The 25,036-nt window shown below is 35.1% G+C and overlaps 1 protein-coding gene across 1 annotated transcript in view; it reads right to left on the bottom strand.

Annotated features, from left to right (window-relative positions):
- Positions 1 to 23,102, bottom strand: part of LOC129225513 (zinc finger protein ZPR1-like) — a 48,179-nt gene extending 25,077 nt beyond the window's left edge. The window contains exons 1-7 of the mRNA XM_054859942.1: positions 22,963 to 23,102; positions 20,603 to 20,723; positions 15,888 to 16,049; positions 7,901 to 7,991; positions 6,381 to 6,451; positions 6,195 to 6,281; positions 5,116 to 5,156 (exon numbers count right to left, since the gene is read on the bottom strand). Of these exons, the coding sequence (XP_054715917.1) occupies positions 5,116 to 5,156; positions 6,195 to 6,281; positions 6,381 to 6,451; positions 7,901 to 7,991; positions 15,888 to 16,049; positions 20,603 to 20,716 (566 nt within the window). The 5' untranslated portion in view covers positions 20,717 to 20,723; positions 22,963 to 23,102. The remainder of the gene's footprint in view (positions 1 to 5,115; positions 5,157 to 6,194; positions 6,282 to 6,380; positions 6,452 to 7,900; positions 7,992 to 15,887; positions 16,050 to 20,602; positions 20,724 to 22,962) is intronic.
- Between the last annotated feature and the right edge of the window lie 1,934 nt (positions 23,103 to 25,036).

Here is a 25,036-nt window from a genome sequence, read left to right as displayed (position 1 = left end):
CAAAATAACTTTACAAAATTTCTTAAAATGTGTTTTACTTGCTATTAAAGGTGCTATCAGCGGTCAGAGTGGAGATTAAAAAAATAAAAAAAAATCAATAAAATGTTAGGACATTTTTAGTACCACAAATTTCAAAAGCTATGAAACAAACACCGTTATTTTGAGCATAAGCGTCATTTTTTGTTAAATTTGTTATGGACTGTATCAATACCACGGATGATGCTCCCCCATTCAGTGACACCCATTTAAAATTGAAAGAGGGGATTCGAAAAAAGGGGCCTGACCTTCTCAAATCTGGCTTTCCGATGTTGGAGGACAATGCAAGACCACACTTAATAACTGCAATGCAACACCATATTGCAACTCTTAGTTTGGAGTGCCTAAACCATCTACCATACAGTCCTGATCTCGCACCAAGTGACTTCCACCGGTTTCCGGCTTTGAAGAAGAATCTTGGCAAAAAGCACTTTGGAACCAGTACTGAAGTCAAACAACTCATTCTCATTCAACTCTTCTTTCATATGCAAAGTGTAACGGATTCGGTGCAACTTCCACTTTCTTGAAATGAAGACACAGTTCTTGATAAAAGCACAGGAAATTTATTTACACTATGTACAGGAAAGATCGTCAACAACTGCTAAATTATTTATCAGCAATTAAGCAACTGTTACACAACACCGTAAACTCAACGTTTACACACGTATTTACTTCCAAATACGAAAACAACACAGCGAAATGCCTCGCAATAAACAGAGCAAAAAACGCTCTCAGTTCGAAATCTCAATCGAAACTCTCCCCTTTATCACGCAGGACGCTTTTATAAACATCGAAGAATTTTCCACAACATTCTTACCTCTTCTCGAAATGCGTAGACCGTTATCAAATTTTATCAATGAAAAGAAAAGAAAATAGGGGGTCGTATACTTTAGCCGAATGAAAAGGGGTTGTATATTCATTACGGGAAACTATTTACAGGTTACGTTACTACAATAATTACTATTTACAGGATTTGTAACATTGCCCCCTTCCTAAGGACTGCACGTCCCGGGCAGTACAATCCCCAGAAAGGGTGCCAAACTTCTATCACATGTTCACAAATACACACATTAAATAATAACCAATAATGCATAGGAAACACACTAATAACAAGAAATATTACTAAACATTAAAAGCAAAAAAAAAATTATCTACAACTTTTATGTTATCAACCATGGTTGTTTACGTAATACTCATGAACTATGGCCATAGTATGGGGCTAACCGATCATAATGTACAACCCTAGGCTTTGCATTAGGTGATTTTTGGATCCTCACTACGACTGCAATTTGGGTGAAAGACCTTTCCGTCGGATGGGATTCCATAACCAAACCTTGTCGCCTTCGTTGAATTCATGTCCAGTAGACCTTGTGTCGTACCGGGTCTTCATCTTCTCCGCCGCGATGTTGATTCGCTCTCGTGCGAAGTTATGAACGTCTTCCAACCGGCCTGGAGATCCTGGATGTACTCCTCAGGCGATGCAGGCGCATCCGGAGGACGACCGAAGACGAGATCACAAGGTAGCCGAAGCTCTCGTCCGAAGAGCGTCTGAGATGGGGCAAATCCGGTAGTCTCGTGGACAGCACTGCGATAGGCCAGCAGGAACAAAGGTAGCTTCTTGTCCCAATCCTGTTGATTTCTGGAGACCATAAGCGAGAGATTATTCAGGATTGTGCGGTTAAATCTCTCCACCATGCCGTCCGATTGTGGGTGTAGTGGTGTTGTCCTAGTTTTCTCAATTCCGAAAATTTGACATAGGCCCTTAAACACAGCAGAGATGAAATTCCTCCCTTGATCGGAATGAATCTGCAAAGGTGTTCCGTATCTCGAGATCCAATGTTGGACTAGAGTCTCTGCTACGGTGGTAGCTTCTTGATCTGGAATGGGATATGCTTCCGGCCATTTGGTGAAGTAGTCGATGGAAACAAGAATGTATTTGTTCCCATCAAATGTGGCAAGTTTAATGGACGGTCGAGCAACCGATGTGGGAGCGCCAAACTGTACAGAGCCGCTTTCCGCGGTCGCCAATCTCCTTTCCATGTCTTTAATTATTTCTTCCTTAAATGAAGTAAATTTCTTGTCTTCTTCTTCCAACTTATTTTCCACATTGGCGATACACTCTTCCACAGTATCAAATTTTTCTTCCAGAGCATCAACTTTATCACCCATGGCGGTTAGTTGATTCTCCATCATGGTTTTCATCGACATTAGGTCACTTTTTATTTCATCTTGACTTGTAGTAATTTTAGCAGTTAAATCACTATTTAACTGTTCTTGGTTAGTCGCCAAACTTTCGGTCAAGTCACTTTTCACAGCATTAATTGCTGCCAGAAGTTGTTTTAATTGGTCATCCATTGCGCGAGTAATCACCATAAAAACAAAGTCTATAAATTCAAACAGTCTTTATGAAAAAAAAATGTCCAAAGTCACACTTACTCCAAGAAAGTCCAGAAGAAGCCCCACGTTGGGCGCCAAATTGTAACGGATTCGGTGCGACTTCCACTTTCTTGAAATGAAGACACAGTTCTTGATAAAAGCACAGGAAATTTATTTACACTATGTACAGGAAAGATCGTCAACAACTGCTAAATTATTCATCAGCAATTAAGCAACTATCACACAACACCGTAAACTCAACGTTTACACACGTATTTACTTCCAAATACGAAAACAACACAGCGAAATGCCTCGCAATCAACAGAGCAAAAACGCTCTCAGTTCGAAATCTCAATCGAAACTCTCCCCTTTATCACGCAGGACGCTTTTATAAACATCGAAGAATTTTCCACAACATTCTCACCTCTTCTCGAAATGCGTAGACCGTTATCAAATTTTATCAATGAAAAGAAAAGAAAATAGGGGGTCGTATACTTTAGCCGAATGAAAAGGGGTTGTATATTCATTACGGGAAACTATTTACAGGTTACGTTACTACAATAATTACTATTTACAGGATTTGTAACAAAAGCATTTAATTTATCCCGATGGACTTAAAAAATGTTCTAATGTTTTTGGTACTTATGAGAAAAAATAAAGTTATGTCTTATCTTTAATGTCGTACAGGGCCGGATTTAGACTTAAAGGGACCCTAAGCTGTTTAGGTATGGGGCTCCTTTTGTAGTTTGAACAACATTTTTCTTAGTGGTGTAAGACGCAATTTTTTAATTTTTTCCCTTTTTATGTTTGTCTCCTTCCTCTGATACATGCAGCAATACTTTAACTGTGTTGATTGTGTTTTAATGTGTTTTTCCCCGATGTGCTGTTTGAATTGCCCTTAAAAGGGGGAATGGCATCAAGAGAGTGACCCAGGACTAAAGTGGAGGGCAGTTAAGATTGGAGTGGAATATTCCCAATTGTGGGGGGGGCTGGGGGGTTACCCCCCGAGGAAATTTAGAAAAATAGAAAAAAATTCTGCATTTTGAAGCCGTATAAGATGTAGTTGGAACTACAAAAATACCAGGGTAGAAATAGGCAAACAAAACTTTTATAAAAGTGATATACTCTTTCTAAAATTACGATAACACACAGTAAAAATTGTTTCCTATTCAACAAATCAATGACAGCAGTTGACAGATAGAAAGAGTGCGGGAAGAGAAAAGACAATGCATTGTTACTTGCTCACATGGGCTTTCTGTACAACTACTTTTTAATAACCCCTACAACCCGACGACAAATACAACAGTGAATTAAATATAAAATGATCAATAGTAAAAAATGCTTCAAAATAAATGGTTTAATTTTAGAAAATATGTAACAAGAGAGTGACACACTGCCCATTTGAACAATTCATAATGTATACCCTTCATAAGAAATAAAATTAGAGCCTACTTTGCTTAGGATTTTCAAAGGCTTATCTAATATTTTTCAAGGACTCTAGAACAGTTAAAATTATTTAATGCAATTCATTTGCAGGGCCCAATTAAGATATCAGCGGGCCCTAAGCCATATGCTTCCTAGGGGCCCCTGTGTAGACAGACAACCCTTACAGTTTTAGCCATTGGAGAAAACAGTTTAAGCTATTGGTTAAAAAATTAGCCATTTGGGGCCTTTAAAAATTGGGGGCCGTAGACCACAGCCTAGTTGGCCTATTCAGTCATCAGGCCCTGTTTATTTGTACTTTCCTGTCTCTGATATTTTAGTACTTGATTGTCACTTTTTACAGTCCAGTTCTAACTTTGTAAGAAAAACTATTTTAAATTTAAAAGAAAAAAGAAACTATAGATTTCTTATAACAACAACTTTGCTGCAGTTGCAAGTAGGGCAGAAAACGAAAAGGAGTCGAGGTAGGTTTTTTTTTTTCCATGCTAAACAGATTACAATATGCAGAAGAAGTAAACTAAAAGCAAGCAACAACAAAAGAATTTCCAAAATACATTCAGAATTATATAAATAGCAAGATATGAAACATTATGAGTCACAAAAATTTGTAATATGTTTCAGAAATGTGAGAACCATGGTTTTTACATTTTTGGTGCAGGATGTAGCAAAGAGCTGAACTTGACATAAATTGGCATTTCTTCTCCCTATCCCTTCTCATTTGTAGTTCGTAGCCACACTTTTCCAAATTTTCAAGGTTTTTAAGCACTAGAAAATGAAATTTATTTTTTCAAGAGCTTTTTTTTTCAGAACAAATCGTGCAAATTTCCGGGAGTTTGTGGCCCTTAACAAAGTGGGCCCCTATGCTATAGCTTGCTTAGCTTGTACCTAAATCCAGGCCTGATGCTGCATTATATTTTTTGACGTTCATACACAACTCTGATTACAGTCAACAGGGGAAACATATTTTCCAACTCCCCGTCATAAAAACAGAAAAGAAATATTACAAAGAAAGATTCTACAGGGGGGAAAGCAGCTACAGTGCAACCACTAGCATTTCAAAAAAAATTTGCTGATTTTGTGACCTACAAGCTTTGTGAAAAGGGATCATGATATTTGCAGAGAGTTTTGGAACTCAGAGGAGGCCAAAAAACAAGTCCCCGTTCTCTGAATACATTCACAAACACATTAATTCACAACTCAGATATTGCAATTTACAATGTACAAAGAAAAACAAATGTAATTAAAATTAGAAAAGGATACAAATTTTCAAGAAAACTATTTCCAGAGCAATCACGCACAATCTGAAAGAAGACAAAAAACAGTTACATACTCAATTCATAAAAGAAGAAGAAAGTACTTAACAGAAAACTTACATGAATTAACTAAGGAACAAAAGAAAAGTAATGATATATTATGTGCAAATTTTAGCTTCCTAAAATGAGGCAGTGAGAAGCAAAGCCTTTTTTTTTCTATTCAAAACATATTTCGGTGACTCCTCAGTTTTCCTCTATTTAGCAGTGATTTTCGTCATAATACTTTATGTAAACAATTAGAGATGTAAATATGTCGGTGGCCCTGATGAAGTTATCAATTTTATTTATCTTTTTTTTTTTTAACTGGAGCTTGCCATGAGTACCATATACTTTTTTTCGTTGGAAAAAATCTGAAACGTACATTTGGTGACCTTTACTTAAATAATTTTAATAATACAGAATTTTGTATGATTCTAATTTAAGATTACACTGTCTTTTAAAACTTTGCAGAATAAATACTTTTTGTTACTTATATGAAATTTGTTCATTTATTATTACTATTTTAGTTTTTTAAGACTGTGACTTCTTTTTTTGTGCATCGCTAAAATATAATTGGAATGGAATTCTGAAAAAGGGTGTGGGGTAGTACCCACTGTACTCCTTTGAAGACGGTCCTGCAGTACACTCAGGGCCGACAAGAGGTCATGTCAGCTTAGCCCGAATCTAGGTTGCCCGCCTCGGAATCGCAGTCATTTTAGTTTTAATGAGGATAGGGGGCCAGAAAACCAACAGACAGGTGGCCTTGGCTCTCGGGGGCAGCGAGTTCACTTAAAAATTTCCTCATGGGCCCTCCTGATATTAAATCTATATCCTGTGCCTGACTGCCACCCAAGCCTCAATTAAGCATAGGCCTGCCGCAGGCACCACCAAATTTGACGGTCCTTCAAACTCATATTTATGAAGAGAGTGTTGCAAGTAAAAAAAAAAAAGAAAGTTTAACCACAAATCGCAACTGATCCCACAGCCCACCGGCCCTTTGGGAGACAGCCCGACCGCCCCTGAAGTAGAAACATCAAAAGAACTCACAAAAGTGAAAGGAACATCTCCAGTTTTAAGTTTTGTTAGTTCTTCCACAAATTCTGACAATTTTGAAGCCGATTCTGAATCCTCAATCTGTAAAAAGCATTGGATAACATTGGATAACATTAGATATGTCATTAATCAAACATAAAAAAATCAAGGTAAACAGTAGAAAATATTCTTTGCTTAAACCTTTAAATAGTTCAACTTAGAATTCAGTCCACTGCAAGTTCTATCAATTATTCCTTCAATAGTTGTTACAGCTGGAACGAAACAGACAGAAAGATTCTAATTAATTACTTTAGACACAAAAAAATAAATTAATAAATGAGTCAAGATAGGTACAATCAGAAGCACAATGTACTGGTTCACCACAAATGAATTTTCACAAATGTTTTTTTAAATGATTATGTTCCAATATAAATTACTGCTTTTTATTTGATTGAAGTACAAAAAAAAAGTCACAATATTAGAAAAAAAAAAAAAACCTTATTTGTGAGAACAAGTATGGAATCACATTATACAAAAAATTTTATTCATATTTTTATGTCATTACACTAGGTCCTTCATTTTGAGTTTTTTAGATGGAGGGGGCAAAAGGTATATGCTCAAAACAAATTACAACAAAAACAGCAACAACCATGCTCACTTTCATGTAAATACATTAATTTTCCACAGCCAGGGGTGTAATTGACCCCCTAAACAACAGGCCTGCATTACACAAATCCAACATTAGTTGAGTCATGGAAAAGAGGTGGAGAGGCGCTTACAGATACAAGCATTAGTCACTAAGATAAAAACAGAGAGGATGCTTGTGTTTAAACCAGGGGTTCTCAAACTTTTTCCACTTGCGGCACCCTTTGAAGATATATTTTTTTCTCACCACACCCTAGTCCATCTCTATTATGTAAACTAATAACTTGTTACTTTCTAGTGGTTTTCCCACACCTGTGCACAGTTCCTGCACATATGTGCAGCATATGCAGCACACGGTCATATCCTCCTCCCATACTCCGGTGTTATATTATAAAGACACCGGAGTGTTAATAAGGTGAACCATGGTCCTATCGTACTACAATCTACTTTACTAGGTTATCAAATCTCGAGGGGGGGGGGGGGAATGAAGGCACCCAATGACATTTTTCTTTTTGAATTTGTCAACTACATAATTTAGGTTTCAAGATCAGTATGGAACTTTTTTTATTCTAGTTAAACTTCAGGGAACCATGTAGAAACAAAATTTATCATAAAATAAGATCAGTTGGTTTTGACATCATTCTTCTGCAACAACTTTTGCTGCACTGTTCACTGTTGCCTGGTAGTATAAAATGGTTTGTCGATAACACTTTATCACCAGTTAGGCTTTTCAATAACGATGAAAAAGGATCTAGTGAATTTTTGTTATATTATATTAAAAAAGGGTAGGATTTTCTTACTAGTCAACCAGGCATTATTTGGCTCACTCGCCTTACATATATATTGATATCACGGACGCTTTGCAGCACCCCTCACCACTTCTTACGGCACCCAGTTTGAGAACCCCTGTGCTAAACTATAAAAGAGTGGGGGGATGCCAATGTGAAAACAATGCAAAGAGCGAACACTTTAACAATGCATGAAAATGAATACGAGATATATATATATATATATATATATATATATATATATATATATTAGAAGTAAAAAGTTTTGATTAAAAGATTAATACTTACTGCCTTCCTGAGATTGTGCAGGAATTTCAAAATCGAATTCTGGAATCATAACACTTGCCCATTCTGTTTTCACAACAATTCTTGATAAATCCTGAATGGAATTAAGATTACACATGAATATGTTGAATTTGTTCTCATAATAGCATGATTAAGCTAGGGGTTCCTAAACTTTTCTGATTCACGGCACCCTTTGAAGAGTTGGAATTTTCTCGTGGCACCCTAGTTTATCTGTTACATATGTATTGATACCATGGACACTTCATTTTGGGAATCCCTGGGTTAAGCAATTAAAACATAAGCAGCAAAATTTTGTTTTATTTGAAAGGTGATGTCCTAATACTAACTAAGACAGGAAGAGTACCCTATTTTCCTGCGTATTATCCGCGGGCGGAATATAATTGGCCAGAAGGAAAAAAGCTTTGTATAATCCCTGGTCGTATAATCCACGGATAATACGATGTAAAAAAAATAAAGTTTGAATTTGACATACCATTAGAGCAACTAAACTAAAAACGTAAAAAGGTAATTACTTTGAAGGCATAATCAAAATTAATCTGAAATATAATCTACATATAATGATTTTTTCTTGAAATCAAGATTATAGTACGCTAATTACTTGAAAAACAGAGTCAAGACAAAGGAGCAAACGGTCTTATCTTGTGCAAATGGCTTCCTAATTCACTGTAATGTTGATTATTTTACATGGCCTGAATCGTGTAAAAGGAGCATTCAAGCAACGTAAAATAACCAACATACAGGCAGGCAGCGAGAAGGAACATACAAGCAATGTAAAATAAACAACATTCAGTCGGCGTACGGTCTCAATCGGTGAATTGGGGCGTTTTGGTGTTAAGAAAAAAAATCACAGATAATCCGCAGCAGCGTATAATCCGCACCTCATAAACTTTGCCTTTTTTAACAGATAATCTGCGGATTATATGCAGGAAAATATGGTTTTCAAAAAGAATACATTTAATATTTTTTCAATCACTTTAAAAAGCCAGGGCTAAGTAATAAAGTCAGTTCGCCAATTATAGCTGCTGAGTAAACTGGCTGTGATTACATATTACTGCCGATTAATTAGTGCATCCCCAAAAAAAAGGTTTATTATTTTAAATGAGTATTAAATAATAATATAACTCAATTAATACAACTCAAATGGGTGAAATTTGTGTAAAGTTCTCACAGTAACTTTGACTAATCCCAGCTTTAAATTGAAATAAGAGTCCTCAGACTTTCATATTTTTTAACAAGTGTTTTAGAGTTAGTGCTGGTAAAACCACAAGTGAAATACAAAATGGAAGCTAGAAACCAAATCTGTAGAGTTGGAGTCTGACTGATTTTGGGGTAAAGGAGTCGGAGTCGTTAGAAAACATGCCGACTCCAACTCAGGGCTTCTTTTTTTCTTTGATTTTCACTGATTCTCCTTACAACTTTTTACAAAAAACTGACAACCAATTGGTTCGATTACATGTATAAAGACATAGTAAAAACTGTCATTGGCAACCAGCAGGCTTAATTGTTTATCGAACTTTCTGTAATAACTAACTAGGCCGTCCCCTAGTTTGCTTGTTTATTAACTTTCTTTAACTAATAGAAACTGTCAGCAAACAGTTTTGTTGCCTAACACTTTATAAGTAATCATTTTCAAATAAAAATAATATTTTTTTTAAACTTTGATCTCAGGGCCGATCCTAGCAGGTGTGCAGAGTGTACGCCGCACAAAAGCGGCCAAAGCAAGAGGCGGCCGCAGGCCGCATCATATAGCTCTTATAATCAAGCAAAATTCCTCAAGAATTTCTCACAAGATAACTTATAATAAGGAGAATAAATATGCTGATTTTTAAATGTTCAATTGTCAAAGTATGTGTCGATTTCCCGACAGCATAGCATAGTTTAAGAAAAATAGAATGTTAGGGAACATTGTGTTGGTTCATTGTCCATTAATATCTACTCTTAACAACATGCTTCATTTGGTTGCAAAGTTTGTGACAGAACCGGTAATCAGGCATGGATACAGGGGAGGGGAAAGGCCCCCTTCTGAAGCATGAAATGGTGCCGTCTAAAAGGAGCACCGAGGGCGGCCACTAATGTTTACCCCCCCCCCCCCCAAGCTTTTATAGACCTAAACAAGGAAGACATATTTTATTTAAATTATTAAAAAAAAGCTATACTGATTAGATACTCTTGCAAGCATTTCAAGCAACAAACTATGTAACAAACTCTGTGTTTAACAATCAAGGATGCGTGGAGAGAAAGTGGAAAATTGCAACTCCCTTGAGAGTAACATATATGAATGATGAACTAAAATGTTGTACTTTTCCCCCTTTATGACAATTTTTCTGATTAAAATCTTGAATGAACTGTCCAGTTTCAGATCAGGTAGGAGGACAGGACCCTTGCCCCGGGAAGCAAATTTAAATGTAGCTCCAAAACGAAGATCCAAAAGGATGCCATGACCTCCTTGACGAAACTAAAGAAGGCTTAAAATTGCGTTTCCAGGACTTTACTTTCAGAAAATTTCGCTGGTTGAACCATCGATCAGGGGTAGAAGTGACCGACTTGTCACATATAGGACATTTTCCACAAAAATATAGGACAAATTATTTGAATAATTTTGCTATGAAAAAAGAAATACATATCATATATTATTTAGTTATTCTTATCAATGATTTCGTTTAAAAAAAATTTCAAACAAAATTATAACTTACATCTGAAATGACTTCCTGTAGTTGAAAGAAATATTTTTGAAAAAAGTGTACTTTACAGACTAAATAACTAAACAAAATTTGAACAAAGATAAATTTTTATTTTTTCTTTCCCACTTACGACCCAAGTACTAATTCCACTGCTCTTTGATTTTATATCTAAACTGAACCCTTTACCACTTGTATTAAGAACAAACAGAGCTTGAGAAGGATCCTTCTGGCGTTTTTCAGAGTTTTCTTTATGCTTAAATGTTTTAGCATGCAGCCTCAATTGCGAAAATCCACTATTGCTTATGGGCACTGAACAGTTGCAAAAATGGCAAAAAGCGGTAAAATCATCTTTTCCTTTAGTGCACCATGCACCAAAATTTGTACAATTAATGTCCTCCTGATTCAACCACTCCACACGAAATTTTGTTGAGCGATGCAATTTCGCCATTATAATTCCACTTATTACCACAAACTATGTTTTAACATCACAAGGAACTAACATTCCACAATCCAAAATTCCACAAAAAAAAAATTGCAAAAAGAAGATTAGAACATTCCGATCAGAAAATGCACTGAACACAACACATACCAATATACCAATGAAAACCATGATGGAAAACAAAACAAATGGCTGTTGCCCCCCCCCCCCCCAAACGCAAAATTCTAAAACCAACTTCAGATTTAGTTCTCGAAACTCCACCCACTACAGAGTGACGTCACATTGCTGTAGCCAATGAGTGAAGATGCCTGTCGTAGGATTCAGTCAGTTGAGTTTTTTAATTTGAAATTCGTTTGGGCACATATTTTCAACAAAAAATCCGATGTCAGAAAGTTTATTAGAAAAAAAGATATATTGGGTGAAAAACGGGAATATAGGAAATATAGGACATTTTTGAAAAATATAGGAAATATAGGACGATTTTGATGCTTTTTTTGAAAATATAGGAAATATAGGATATATAGGACTACTTCGACCCCTGCATCGATCTTAAAAACCCAATTAAATCTTTGATTCACCTCTTCCACCTTAACTTAATCAAACATAGCCTAAAAATGTTGGCTCCAAAATCCAAAATGTCTTTTCAGATGACAGCCCTTGCTATCATCAAAAGTCATATAAAATTACTTCGGCATTTTTCGAAATTTTTGCGGTGGAGGACCCCGAAATCCATTCGCAAACATTACTACCAAAGACAGTCTCAATTAGCGTCTTTAGAGAAGCCCCTAATTCCATCCCCTCTAACTTAACGTATTGAAAGACAAAGTAAAAATGGGTTTTTTAAACATCAGTTTCAAGAACTTTTGGGGAAAGACCCCGGATCCCCCTTTTCTCCAACGCTATCACTATACCTGAAAATTTCGTTTTTAGACGGTTCCTTGGAGCTACAGCTTCCTGCCTAAACTAGCCTGAAATTGACTTCAGTTTCAAAAACACAGTTTGTGAGGGCGCACTGAACCCCCGCCCGCTCTTCGTCCCATCGTTATCAAACAATGCTTAAAATACGATTTTGGGACTTATTTTTCTAAAGAATTCAGGAGGAGAACTGCCAGGCTTATGTAACTTTTTACGGCGCTAGGGCATATCCATCAATCGTCGAGGTGAGGTGGACAAAAGTCTATAGTTATATTTTTCAGATATTAATGTTGAAAAATATCCGAAAGATCCGTAGAAGCTTCCCAGTTTTCTTAACGTCACCAAAGATAATATATGCGATTTTAGATATATCCGCTTAAGAGCTCCAAAACTCTTCCTTCCCAAAAATAGCCTATAATGGATTTTAGTTCCGAAAATATTTTGGTTCGGAATATTTTCACGTTTCCCCTATTGTTTTTAAATCTAGCCAAAAACGGGTTTTTGAAAACATAGTACCGAGAAATTACCGGAGGATAGCCGCCAGATCCCCTACCGTCACCAAAGACGGCCTAAATTTGCGTTTTAAACCTACATTTCGAAATCTTTCGATGGGAGACGATTGAATCTCCCTCCCTCTTGCAACGTCAATAAAGGTAACCCAAAATTGCGGGTTTAAAATTTCAGTTTCAGAGATTTTTCGGGAAGAACGCCGATCCTTCTGAAGCTACGGTGTTAAAAAATAGCTTCAAATTGATTTCAATTTTGAAAGAATTTTAGGATAGAACTGCAACATTACTTTCACCTAAAATCTCGAAAAAGTTCCTAAAATTGCGTTGTTTGACGTCAGTTTCGAAAATTTCTCCATGCACTTTGAATATACATACTTGACTCTTTTGTCCTTGCAACCAAACACAACTAAAAATTAAATAAAAATATTTTTCATACGCCAATTTTGATAATTTTCTTGGAGCAATCCTCCGCCCCTGAACCCCTGACACCTCCCCCCACGCTTCTCCTTCCTCCGTCCCTTCTCTGATGTCACCGAAGAAAGACCATAAAATGCGTTTTTACGACTAGTAAATTTTGGTACCTATTACTTTCTTCAAAGATATAAATTGTACCTAAGAAGCTTTTTATTATAAAAAATTTCTTCTTTTTTATAAGATCATTCTTCTGTTCCCCCCTCCCCTTTTTAAATTCGAACTTGGCATAGAAATTTAAAGAAAAATTTATATAGAAGTTAAAAATTAGTCAAAATATGCAAATTACACTTGAGGGGCGGCACATTAGGTCTTTGCACATGGGCGGCCGACACCCTAGGATCGGCCCTGTTTGATCTCAGTTATGAAATAGTAAAAGGAATGTATCCTTTGAGCTTGTTGAGTCCTGTAACAGGAGAGGATACTTCTGAGGGTGTTCGTTGAATTCAAATAAGTGTTGGCGCAAAAGTGAGAATACAAAGGATCCAACAAAATATATCTGTTTTTTAAATCTAAAGGATCTATAAACATGGTTCTCATTAAATAGCATAAAATAAAATAAGTATATTATTTCTTGGTTACAACACTCAATAATTGCAGTAAATCCTGAAATCTTCATATTAAGATTAACTCTAAAGCAGACAATAAAATCAAATTAAAAATTGAGCGAAGAAGAAATATAGGTATAGTAAAGGCTATTCGCACAAAGCTGTATACTGTCGCCATTTGTGTAAAATTTGCTCCAGACATACAAGTTCTTTCCCCACAATATAGTGCGTTATTTTGGTTGAAATTTTACAGATGAAATGCATTTTAAGTTCTATTGAGGACGTTTTTCAGAACAAAGGTGTTTAGCCATACTATTAAAATCTGTTTGCGCCCGTCTGTCTGTCACTCTGAAGATTGAACTTCTCGAGAATCCCTGCAAGTCGAGAGTCAAACCAAGTACCAATCGATTCAAAATTTTCCACAGAAAACAATAAGACCAATCTCGTAATTGCACGACTTTAATTAGCAGAGATATTAATTAAAACGTTTATAACATTACGGTACTCAGGGATTTTTATTTCTTTCCTGTTGCCACTTTGAACAAGGGTTTGAAAATAAATTTCTAATAACTGTTTTAAAAGGAGAGATTTTTGGCTGCTATCCAAATCTTGAAACAATTTTTTTGCTTAGATTTTTTTTTTAAATTAGCTTCATTTCTCTTTTATTCTGGTAGATAAATCCTTAAACTACTTTTTTAAGCAATTTTTTTCTTTTAGAATTTTATTAGAGTTTTAGATTATTGAATTAGCTTTGTTTCTCTTTTACTCTAAGCAATGATTTTTATTTTTTTCTGTTGCAATTTTACATATGTGTGGGACTGACGTCATCAGAACAACCAACTTGGTTAATCAGTTGCTCTATTCGGACATAACCTTTCTGCCATTTTTTTTTTTTCACATTTTTTACAACCAAAGTTCTTGACTCTTTTCAGCATGTTTATTTATTGTTGTGTAAGTTTACCATTGCCAGCCTTATTTTTTGGTAAATTTAGGATGTGCGACTAATTATGTTTAATTTGTTGGACTTTTTCCCTTCACATGGGTGAAGTTTCGAATTGTAATAACTCTTTTTTTCCTCCTTGTTTTTACTTTTGAAATACATTTTATATCTTTAAATTTTAACGGTTAAAAGAACACATTAACATTGTTTGGAGTTCTTTAAATGAAACAGAGTTGAACAAAAAAGTTTGCTTTTAATGATTTTAACTAAAGCTTAATTGGAATCTGATGACTCGGTATTAAATTAATGCTTATTGGTATTTATTAAGTCTTGATGTTTTTGTTTCACGTAATCAACCAAGCAATGTGTGTCATTTTACGTAAAAAGCTGATTGTTATTGTACATGAAAATTTCAGATATAGTCTATCAGATATAAGTCAGTTTGACGTGAAAACAGATTATAGTTGATAGTGCATATATTTTCATCTTTTGTGCTGATTGAAAATACTTATAACTTGTCTCACTGGTAACTATGATTAATGTTAATGAGATTTTTGCCAAAAATATGTTCTACTAGTATTTTGCAAAAACCTTGCATTACGCGCATTTATTTATTCCTTGACTCCTTAGAAACTGATGTCAGAGTACTACAAAAACATCATCTGGACATCATTTCATTTTTTAGGTAGCCCGTGCAGTGCTGGGCATGCAGCTAGTATTTTTTATAAATTTTGAAATTAGCTTGGGGTGTCACCCATCAGATGGGAGTACCCCAGGGTGGACTGTCCCCTCGAAAGACAGGTTTTTTTCGACTCAAAAAAAAAACATTTTTTCTCTCAAGTTACAGCTTTCAAAAAATTGAAAACAACATTTTATCAACATCTATTTGTTGAACATTAAAGGGGAGCAAATTAAACTTTTCAATTTCTTCAAAAAATGGGATTTTTAAGTAATCTCACTTTTAAAATTGTAACTATAGGAAAATTTGGTTTCCAAATTTAATTTCTAACAATGTATGCATCTAAGGTTTACAATAAATACAATGTGAAATATTCATGAAAACAAATTTATATTTCAATCTCTGTTTAGGAGTTTTTCCCCCCCCCTTCATATTAGGGGGAGGTAGGGGGAGGAATGAAAGAAATAAAAATATAGCTAAATAAAAAAAGTCAGAGTCTGTCATTTTTCTTCGACTCTGCTGCCCTGCTTTCGCCACAAAATAACAATTTCTATTGTACGCATTTAATACATTGCATCAGGTGCTCAACTAAAACATATTTTCATTGCATTTACAGTATTCAGACAATTTATTTGGAATATTTTCCAAAAAAAATATTAAGACATTTCATAAAAAATTATCTTAATTTTAAATATAATCAAAAACACACAGAAAGCAAACCCCAGTGAAACATTTTACACTATCTAATAGTTTAATGCAAAACACTAAGGAATAATAATGATCATACTCTAATACTTCTGGCATTCAGTTTATATGAAACCCCTTTTTCTTGAATTATAGAAGCTGGTTTTAGCTCATTATTTTCCCAGTGGCAATGGTCACATGTGAAGGACATTATTACAACTTCTTTATAAAATGGAATTTTTGTCAGCAGTAATCTTGTCATTCCCTAAAAGAAAATTAAAACATTAAAGTAACAAAATTTTAAAGTTTCAATAAAAAAGTAAATATGTGAAAGCATTACTGGAAAACAACAACATAAGTAAACTTTTCAATGAAAATTGTTTATTTGATTATTCATTTGCTTTCTGCCATAAATGTTCACATAAAAGATTATATAAAAAAACAAACATAAAATGCACTAATTTGTGAAAACATGCAGACAGGTTTTTGGGGGTTATAGAGAACCCCTTTTTTAACGCAAAAGTGATCGTATGGAAAGGCATCTGACAAAAATGGGGATGTGTCGTTCATGAACAAATGGGTCTGAAAGATGACTCATCAAACTGTAAAGTGTAGTGCCATCTCCTAAAAAAATGAGCTGCCGTTCCTTTGAATGACTATTTTTATGATATTTATTGCATCGTTCTTCCTCTTTCTCCCAAAAAAAGAGTATTCTGATATTACTTTCATGAAACATATTCAAAATAAATTTTGCTTTATTTTCATTTACAAAATATTTTATAATATTTGGTATTTGGATGGGGAGATTTTTTTTTTTTTACAAGATAAATTTTTTAAATTTTTTGATGTCATGCCAATTGTATTTTATTTCTTTTATTGAATACGTTTGAATTATTTAATTTTGCAGCATGTTGGAATTGAGCCTGCAGCTTTTAGAATCGAAAACAGATATTTTATTACTTGGTTATGGAAAAATAGCTAACAAAATAACTGTTTTATTCATCTAAACCAAAATACCAGGGCGCTCTGATTGGAAGTCATGCTGTGACCTTCCAAAAATTTTCCTTATTCAGCAAAGAATTTGAGAACATGATTGTAAAATGAAAATTTCTAAATGCTCAAACGTTACTTTTTATCAAATGTACTTATGATGCTTATCTACGCATACATGTATTTTATCATTCAGCAAAATTTGGAGTTTTATTCCACAAATTGAAACATGAGTAACTCTCAAAGATATCATCTGTGTGATGTGCTCCTTTCCCTGTGTTCCTAACTGCTGTCCGACCTTAATAGGTCACATAAGGTTAACATACAGCACCGTCCAGTCTGAGCAGTGAATAGGCTGGTTCACCGTTAGGCCCTTTGACGGTGTCGCATCTTTTGAAGGCCTATTACCATGGTTGCATTTGATCTTGTGCCGAAATGCCAAGCTCAGGGGGAGGGTATTGACTTTTTGGAGCCTTGGTAAAGCAAATCAAATCTCTGCCTGATTTGGCTATGACCACAGTGGCAAGAAAGTCAAATAATAAAAAAATTAAGTTGGCACGGACATGCCTCTTTGTAGGTTCCTGTGAAAAGAAAATTTTTTGATCTAGGGGAGACAATGTCAGGACTCCATGGTGTGGAGTCTAAAAAAATACCTGCTGTCTCACATACCTGGGGTTTGGAGCAAGGTTGACAATGTTCGAATCTGTGTTCCAGAGGCACAACTGTTGTTGTGCTGCTTCATCATTAACATTGTACAAACTGCACGTAATTTCTTACTAAGTCCTCTGTTTGAGGCAAAGTGTCATTGAAAAAGCATGTATGTTCATATTGGTGAACGAAAGACTAAATAGTGTAAATATATGCAAATAGCCCAGACTGCATTAATAAATTTATATTACATGTACACTGTGTTGTTACTTTGCAAAGTACGTGTAACGCAAACATTATGACTACGCCACACATGCAACCTTTTAAAATAAATGAAGTCATTCAATTGAACAAGTTCAATGTATGGGTTAAAAAATTAAACAATTCTTGGATGAATGGATCATTAAAAAGAATAACATTGCCCAGCTCTAGACAAAAGCTAAAAAACATAATAGACATATCCAGCTGCGGCGATTCGGGGGGGGGGGGTCAAAAAAATAAATGAACTATAAAAAGTAGTGGAGGGAAGGGGGGCAACCGCCCCTCCCCCTCCCTCCACTACTTTTTATGGTTCGTTTATATATTTTACTTTCCAACCAAACCTAAAAATTATTCAAAAAGCAGAAGCATCAAAACTTTCAGATCATAATTATTTGTTTTACTGTGTATATCTATTTACAAAACATTATGTAACACAAGGCATAACTTTTAGTTCTAAGTAAAGTAAGAAATAACTTCAAAAAGTACAAATTGCAGATTACTGCAGACATGTGTTTCGGCATTACATGGAACACCTTTTTCAATGCAAAAAAAAAAGCTTATGGTTGAAGAGACATCCGACAAAAGGGTGCTTCCCCCTTTTGAGAAATTTACTGTATGCATAATTTATCAAAAGCTTAAGAAAAACATGAGTAAAGTTGTTAAATTTGCATCAATTACCACTCATATGCTCTAAAAACCAGCCTTAGCAAAATTTTGTGTTTTATTCTTTCTTTTTTCTTTTATTTTTTTTTTGCTGCCGCTGAAAACCCTATGGCTTGATTTTTTTTTCCTTTTTTTTCTTTTCCCCTTCCACTTTTTATTCCCAATCGCTGCCTCTGGACATATCTTATGTGGGCAGTTCTCAAAAGGTGGGAACAAAAAAGTTAACTTTGAGCAATTTCAAAAATTTCAAATTTGGCATCAATTCTGCTTTTATTCTACAGCATGCATACCTAGAACACAATATATGAACATGAAAAGACAGCAGGTATTTGTAAAAATTGTTAATTAGCAAATCAAATCAGCAGTCTATAGGTAACAGATTTTGGACATTGTTGTCCTGTTGGTAACGGATTTTGGACATCATCATAATGTAAGTTTCACCATTTTTGTCAATTGTTAATCTGATTTTTAACTTTTCCTATGAAAATTTAATTTACTACTTTTTGAATTTTTAAATTTAATAATAAAGAGAATATTAATGAAGTACTTGAATGGCTATACATACTGCTCTTTACATATAATAAAGTTTTGGAATGATTTTGAAGAAGTTGATGAAAGGTAAAAAAAAGCTTCATGGAAATAACTATACAAACTCGTAGCTTCTTTTATTAAATAACATTTGTATTTCTCTGGATTATTAACTTTCATTTCTGCAGATATTTTCCAAACTTAGAATGTACTTCTACCAGAACTCACTTTTTGTTCTTCTTCTAGGAGACATAATCTCGTGTGAGCATTAAACTTTGCAATAAATCCTTTTGCAAATAGGTATTAAACATCAAAAATGACTTCAAAAAGCATATACAACACAAATTCCATAAAAGAACTTAATTAAATTGCTTAAAGCACTTTTTCGAAACATGTTGTTAATTCAAAAGGCTTACTATCTCTCAAATCTCAAGATAGAATGAAAATTACCAACTGATATTTGTTTACAAATCAACTGCAGAAGATTTTAACTCTAAAAAATTAAAAATAAAAAAATTGCTAGCGCAGGTGATAAAGTCGCCAAAACTGGTGCAGCTGACGATAAACTACATTTGTCAAACTGGAAATCCCCTCTGGTAACCTTCAGCTTATCGTATACTGTGTTGTCCCCAATAGAGGTTTGCTTGGCGATTTTAGCGCAAAATGGCTTTTGTTACGAACATAACCAGCCATGTTTCTACTGTAATTTATGTATTGTTCAATGTGTAACGTATTAATTATGCAAAATACCAATGGATTAAAGAAGATAACATTATAATATCCTTTTTTATCGAGGTTAGAAGACAGTGGTTCATCAAAAAATATGAATAAATGGACAGAATTATCAGCGTCAAGATCGTAACGCCATTTGGACATCTCACATGTATGTTTAAGAAAAATGATTTTTCTTCTAAGATACTGCATAAAAGCTTATGAAAACACTTTTAAACAATTAAAAATTGATTCTGAGGATCGATAAATACCGTTAAAATGAAAACATCATATACATAGTTTGCAAATAATAGCATTGTAAAGATCGTAACTTTTGGACATACATCAAATTTCAAACTTACGTTTTTTTTAAATCGCTTACAAAGTAAATAATCTATCTTTACTTTTGTTATTTGTGTAAAATATTAACAAAAAGTTATTCAGTGTAAGATTCATACCTTTATTTTTTTTTTGAAATGTATGGAAATAATTTTTAAAAAAAATTTTTTTTATGGTACATTTGCTCAGTTAACGTTTTGGTATGTCCAAAATTGTGCCTTTTAGCAAAGAAAACATTTTTTTAAGGGCATTTGAAGAGCATTTTTTCCATAATTTATGTCAATTCTTGTCTCTATACAGTATTCTAGTTTAACTCAAAAATTTTTGAGTTAATTAAAATGAAAGTTATTTGGTGTTGAAGCTTCAAAGCTGAGGTCTGTGTTTGCTCCCACCTTTTGAGAACTGCCCATGTGCGTAACTGAGCAAAAAAAAAAAAAACATTTAAATAATGTTCTGGAAACTTCAAAACTTGATCGCATTGTATAGAAGTGAAGTCCAAATTCTTCATAAAGTTTATGCAACAAAATAAAGACCTAACATTTTTTGAGTTTTTGAAATAATCAATAGTCAGTTACAGTGGAATAGCTCACAGCCCTACATAATTTTACTCTCATCCCTTCTTTTAATAAATTTTCAAAATATATCACAAAGTTTTGAAAAGAATTTAGTTTTACATACATTATTTTGACACCTTAGGCAAAGACTTTCAATTTCTGTAATTTCAGGTTCCGCATCAGCATTAAGGTCTTTAAATATAGGGTCCTTGGTATCTTTAGCAGGTGAAGAAGACATTTTAATACTGTAAAAAAAAACTTGATTCACATTCAAATGATAATGGCTCAGTAACATGTACAAATATATAAATCTTATGTGTTAGATAAGCTAGGAGCGGATACAGTGAGACAACAGCAGTATATTTTGGTTTTTTCCAGCCAGAAAAAACTTTTGAAAACATTCACATACTGAGAACAATAGTATAGAAAAGAGGTTGTTTCAAATCTGATGCAAGGAAAATATTTATGTCATCATACTTTGAACCCATCGAAAAAAATATCTGTATTGATTGTTGCAGTTTCTAAGGTGTTAGATATACTTTACAGACTGGCAGGCTCATGCTGGCCCACCAGGACACCGGGAGGAATACCGGTGCGCCCTCCTCTTATGGGGGCCCCTTTCTTCCATTTCTTATTCTTCTTTCTCTTTATCAGCAAGTGTAAAATTTTGCAGAAATTACCACAAATGGATTTCTCAAAACCAGTATGAATGAAAATAATCCTATTTAATAAAAGCATAAATGGGTCCCACAAAAAATTTATAGTAGCGAACAACTCAGTGCGGGATCTAGGGGGGGCAAGCCGGATCCTCTCCTTTTCTTTAACATCACAAAAAATTGTCTAAACTTGCCTTTTTGAACTTTTTAATATCCAGAATTTTCGCCGGTGCTTAACCTCATGCCTTCGCCTAACTACTTAAAAGGTGGCGGACAATTGCATTTTTAGTACTTAGAGAGAACCACAGCTTCTACCGAAACATGAAGATTATACGAAGTTACATTTTGGGAACTTTAATAACGAAAAGCGACTCAGGACGAATTCTCGAAATCGGTTCCTTCCCATAAAGCTACTGCTGACGGTTAACTTCCTCATTTCAAAAATTTTAGCTTCCAAAACTTTTCTTCAAAGATTGCGTACAATAGTGTTTTTGAAACTTAAATTTTGAAAGTTTTCCCCCCCCAGGGGAAAGTTCCAAACTCCGTTCCTTCCGCTAATGTCTTGAAAGAGGGTCGGCAATTGCATTTTTAAGACTTCAATTTCAAAAAAAATTCCGAAGATTATCCCTAAAATCCGTAATCTCCTACTCTCTAGTATCATTGAAGATTGTCAAAGAACAAACACAATATTTTTGGAGGTTCAGTTTTGAAAAACTACTGGTGGAACATCCCTGAACCCCATCTCATCCCTAACACACGAACCATTTTTGCGGAAAGGATGCAGAACTTCTCATTTCCCTGAAACAAAAAATAACATCTAAAACTGTGTCTAGAGCTTCAATATAAAAACATATGTAGGGGAGAGTTTCAACTTTATGACTTCTCCTAGCATCCTCATAGATGGTCTACAATTTTGATTTTTGGACTTTGGAATTTACGGAGGAATTACCCAAGACCCCCTTTTCACAAACATCAAAAGCAGTACACAGAGATGCCATCCTGGTATTCCTACTTTTCATTTTCAAAAAAAAAAAACAGTACCAGTAAGGATTTGATTATCAAAAATAGCTTCAGAGTCCATAAACAAAACAATTGTTGAACAGGGTGAATGAAGTTAATAGATCCAGAATGTTGGTAAAAATCTTTTTTTTCTTTCCCGACACTCAAACATATTCAATTTTCATTTAAACTCATTCAATCACAGATATTTTATGAAAGACAAATCACACGACTCATATCTAAATTTGCGTTTTGAAAATTTAACTTTCATTAGTCACTCCCGCCTCCAATATAACGCATTAGATACCCCCGCCCCTCTGGATTTTTGTATGGATACACCCTTGATCTGTAAAACTTGCTGCCCTATAAAGCTGGTCTTTCCACCGCCCTCTTTGGGCGCCCAGCACAGGCCTGAAGACTGGTATTATTACTTTTACATTAGCCTATTATTTTATGTTCATTTTAGCAGTAGAATGATGCTGTCAATTTTCTTTGTAAAACGGCACCAACTGAGTTTATATATTGCAATAAGGGAACAAACAGTAAGACATTGTTCATTCCTATTTTTCCAGGATCCATTTGTATAATACCTGTTACAGCGACGAACACTGTACCATTTGAAAGATACAGTAAAACCGGTGAAGTTGATTATCCGTCTAAGTTGACCGCTTTTTTCAGGCACGGAATTAGCCCTTATCATATAAATCAACCTTTGTAAGTTGACCACCTGTTTAAGTTGACCTTTAAAGTAGTGCATCGCAAGTGGTCAACTTACACAGGTTTCACTGTATTGATTTCTGTGTTTTTTAACGATAAAAAATGCAATTACATTAATAAATGAATGAGAAGCAAAATAAATAGCTAAAGTCCAGCGATTTCCACGAAATAACTATTGAAGATTCATCACCAAAAAACAATTTTATTACGAAATATTTTTCACATAGTCAACCATGCACCAGCAGACGATTTGAAAACAATACGAACACGGCTACATGGATATGTTGCCATTACAAAGTAAAAACAAAATATGCACGGAAGGATTCGCAACTACGGACATGTTTGAATAGGGCAACTGATATGATCACGGAAACCAGAGAATGCGCAAGTATCAACTACACACAGCTAGCTTACGTTCGACGACCACGACCGGTTAGTTAATCACGTGACAGCTAATGATCACGTGCTCCAATCAACCAATCAACTGCTCAGAATGGTAACCGCTGCGTTAACTGGTTGATCATAGAACGCTGCGGTTTTTAACCGGTTACTTATCGGTTGACCGGTGAGTTTCGTCGAACACAAAGCTAACTTTCGGTTAATTACCGGTTACTTGCGCAGACGAAGAACACGCTTCAGGTGAAAAATACTTATAATTGGTCAAAAATGTCACGTGGATGAATCAACCAGTTTAAGTAGCGGTCGACCGGTAGATCAACCGCTGAGGCTCTTATACGACATCGGTAGCAACCCGTCAACCGGTTGCTCTCATAGAACGCTGCGGTTAGTTATCGGTTAGTCACCAGTTGAGACCGTCGAACGCAGCCATATGCAACCAGAGTAACACACGTCCATCTACATTCTAAACAGCACCCTGAATAAGCTATCTGACTATCCACATCCAAAGAAAGACCACCCTTCCCCCCCCCCAGCCCCTCGAAGCTTTTCAATGGGGCTGTCTGCGTAATGACCCCCTTCCCCCTGTGGGTAGAGCCGTATATAGATAGGCCGACGCATCCGTTTAAGTTTAGGCATTTTGGATCGGATTTTCATTGTTGCACTGCTAGGATTACTACGACAGCAAAGTTTCGGATTTCGCCAAATTTGCTGAAGATAATATTTTATATAATAAACAATTCACGTGTGCCTTTAATAATTGCTCACAGTGAACAATCACCAAACGCGATAACTAGCCAGAAAAGAAAACCACTCAAACACGCGCTCCGATCCAAAATGGCTAATCTTAAGCTGATACATCGGCTCGTATATATAGGGGCCTTATCTGTGGGCACACCTCTGCACCGGTCTAGGAAGATAGGGTGCAGGGTCTTTTAGGCCGAAATGGGAAGATTGGGCGCCGACTATTGGACGCCGAGCACTTTGGGCGCCGGGAACTTTGGGCGCCGAGCGTTTTGGGCATAGATCTTAAAATAGAATAGATGTGCCTTCTCCCCACTTTTCTCCTCAGAGCGCGCGTCAACATCCCCCCTTGGACATCACGTGATCAAGGGACACCTCTCACAAGAAACTTTCCCCTATCGAAGAGAATCACTTTGCGCCGCGATCATTTGCACAATTAAGGGAAATTAAAGCATTTAACCCATGGGTTAAATGCTTTAAGCATGGGTTAAACTCCCCTTTAAGCGTGGGTTAAATTAAAGCATTTAACCCATTATTAAAGAAAAGGGGAACACTCTGCCCCTCACGTAACACCTCATATTTTTCACTAAAAGTAATAATTAAAAAAGGTAACAAATTTGTTTTCATTAAGAAATCGCAAATGTATTTGTTGTACTTTTGCAAAAAATGTCCTTTGTTACTTTTTAAGTTATTACATTTTAATGAAATGTGGGACAAAATGACAGCTTTTTCATGGAATGGTCCATTAGATATTTTCCCAATCATAACTTTTGAAGCAGGCGTACAAGCTATTTAAACTTTTTTTCAAGTGCTTTAAATACTGAGTAGAAATAGACGTCTTCAAAAATCTTAAACAAAAATTGACCTTATAAATTTCCTTTTATTTCAATCAAATTTTTCAAATACAGATAAATGGTTTCAATGCGTGCTTTTTCCCACAACTTTTGAAGCCAATGCAACAATTTAACATAAAACCCTATCTAAAACCATAAACCAATTAGAAATACAAATGTAAATAGTATCGAATGTCAATTAACTCAATTAAA

This window comes from Uloborus diversus, chromosome 7 (assembly GCF_026930045.1).
Source record: "Uloborus diversus isolate 005 chromosome 7, Udiv.v.3.1, whole genome shotgun sequence".
In the NCBI taxonomy this organism is placed as follows: Eukaryota; Metazoa; Arthropoda; class Arachnida; order Araneae; family Uloboridae; genus Uloborus; species Uloborus diversus.
Note: the sequence above shows the minus strand (reverse complement) of the source record. Positions and strands in the feature narration are given on the sequence as shown.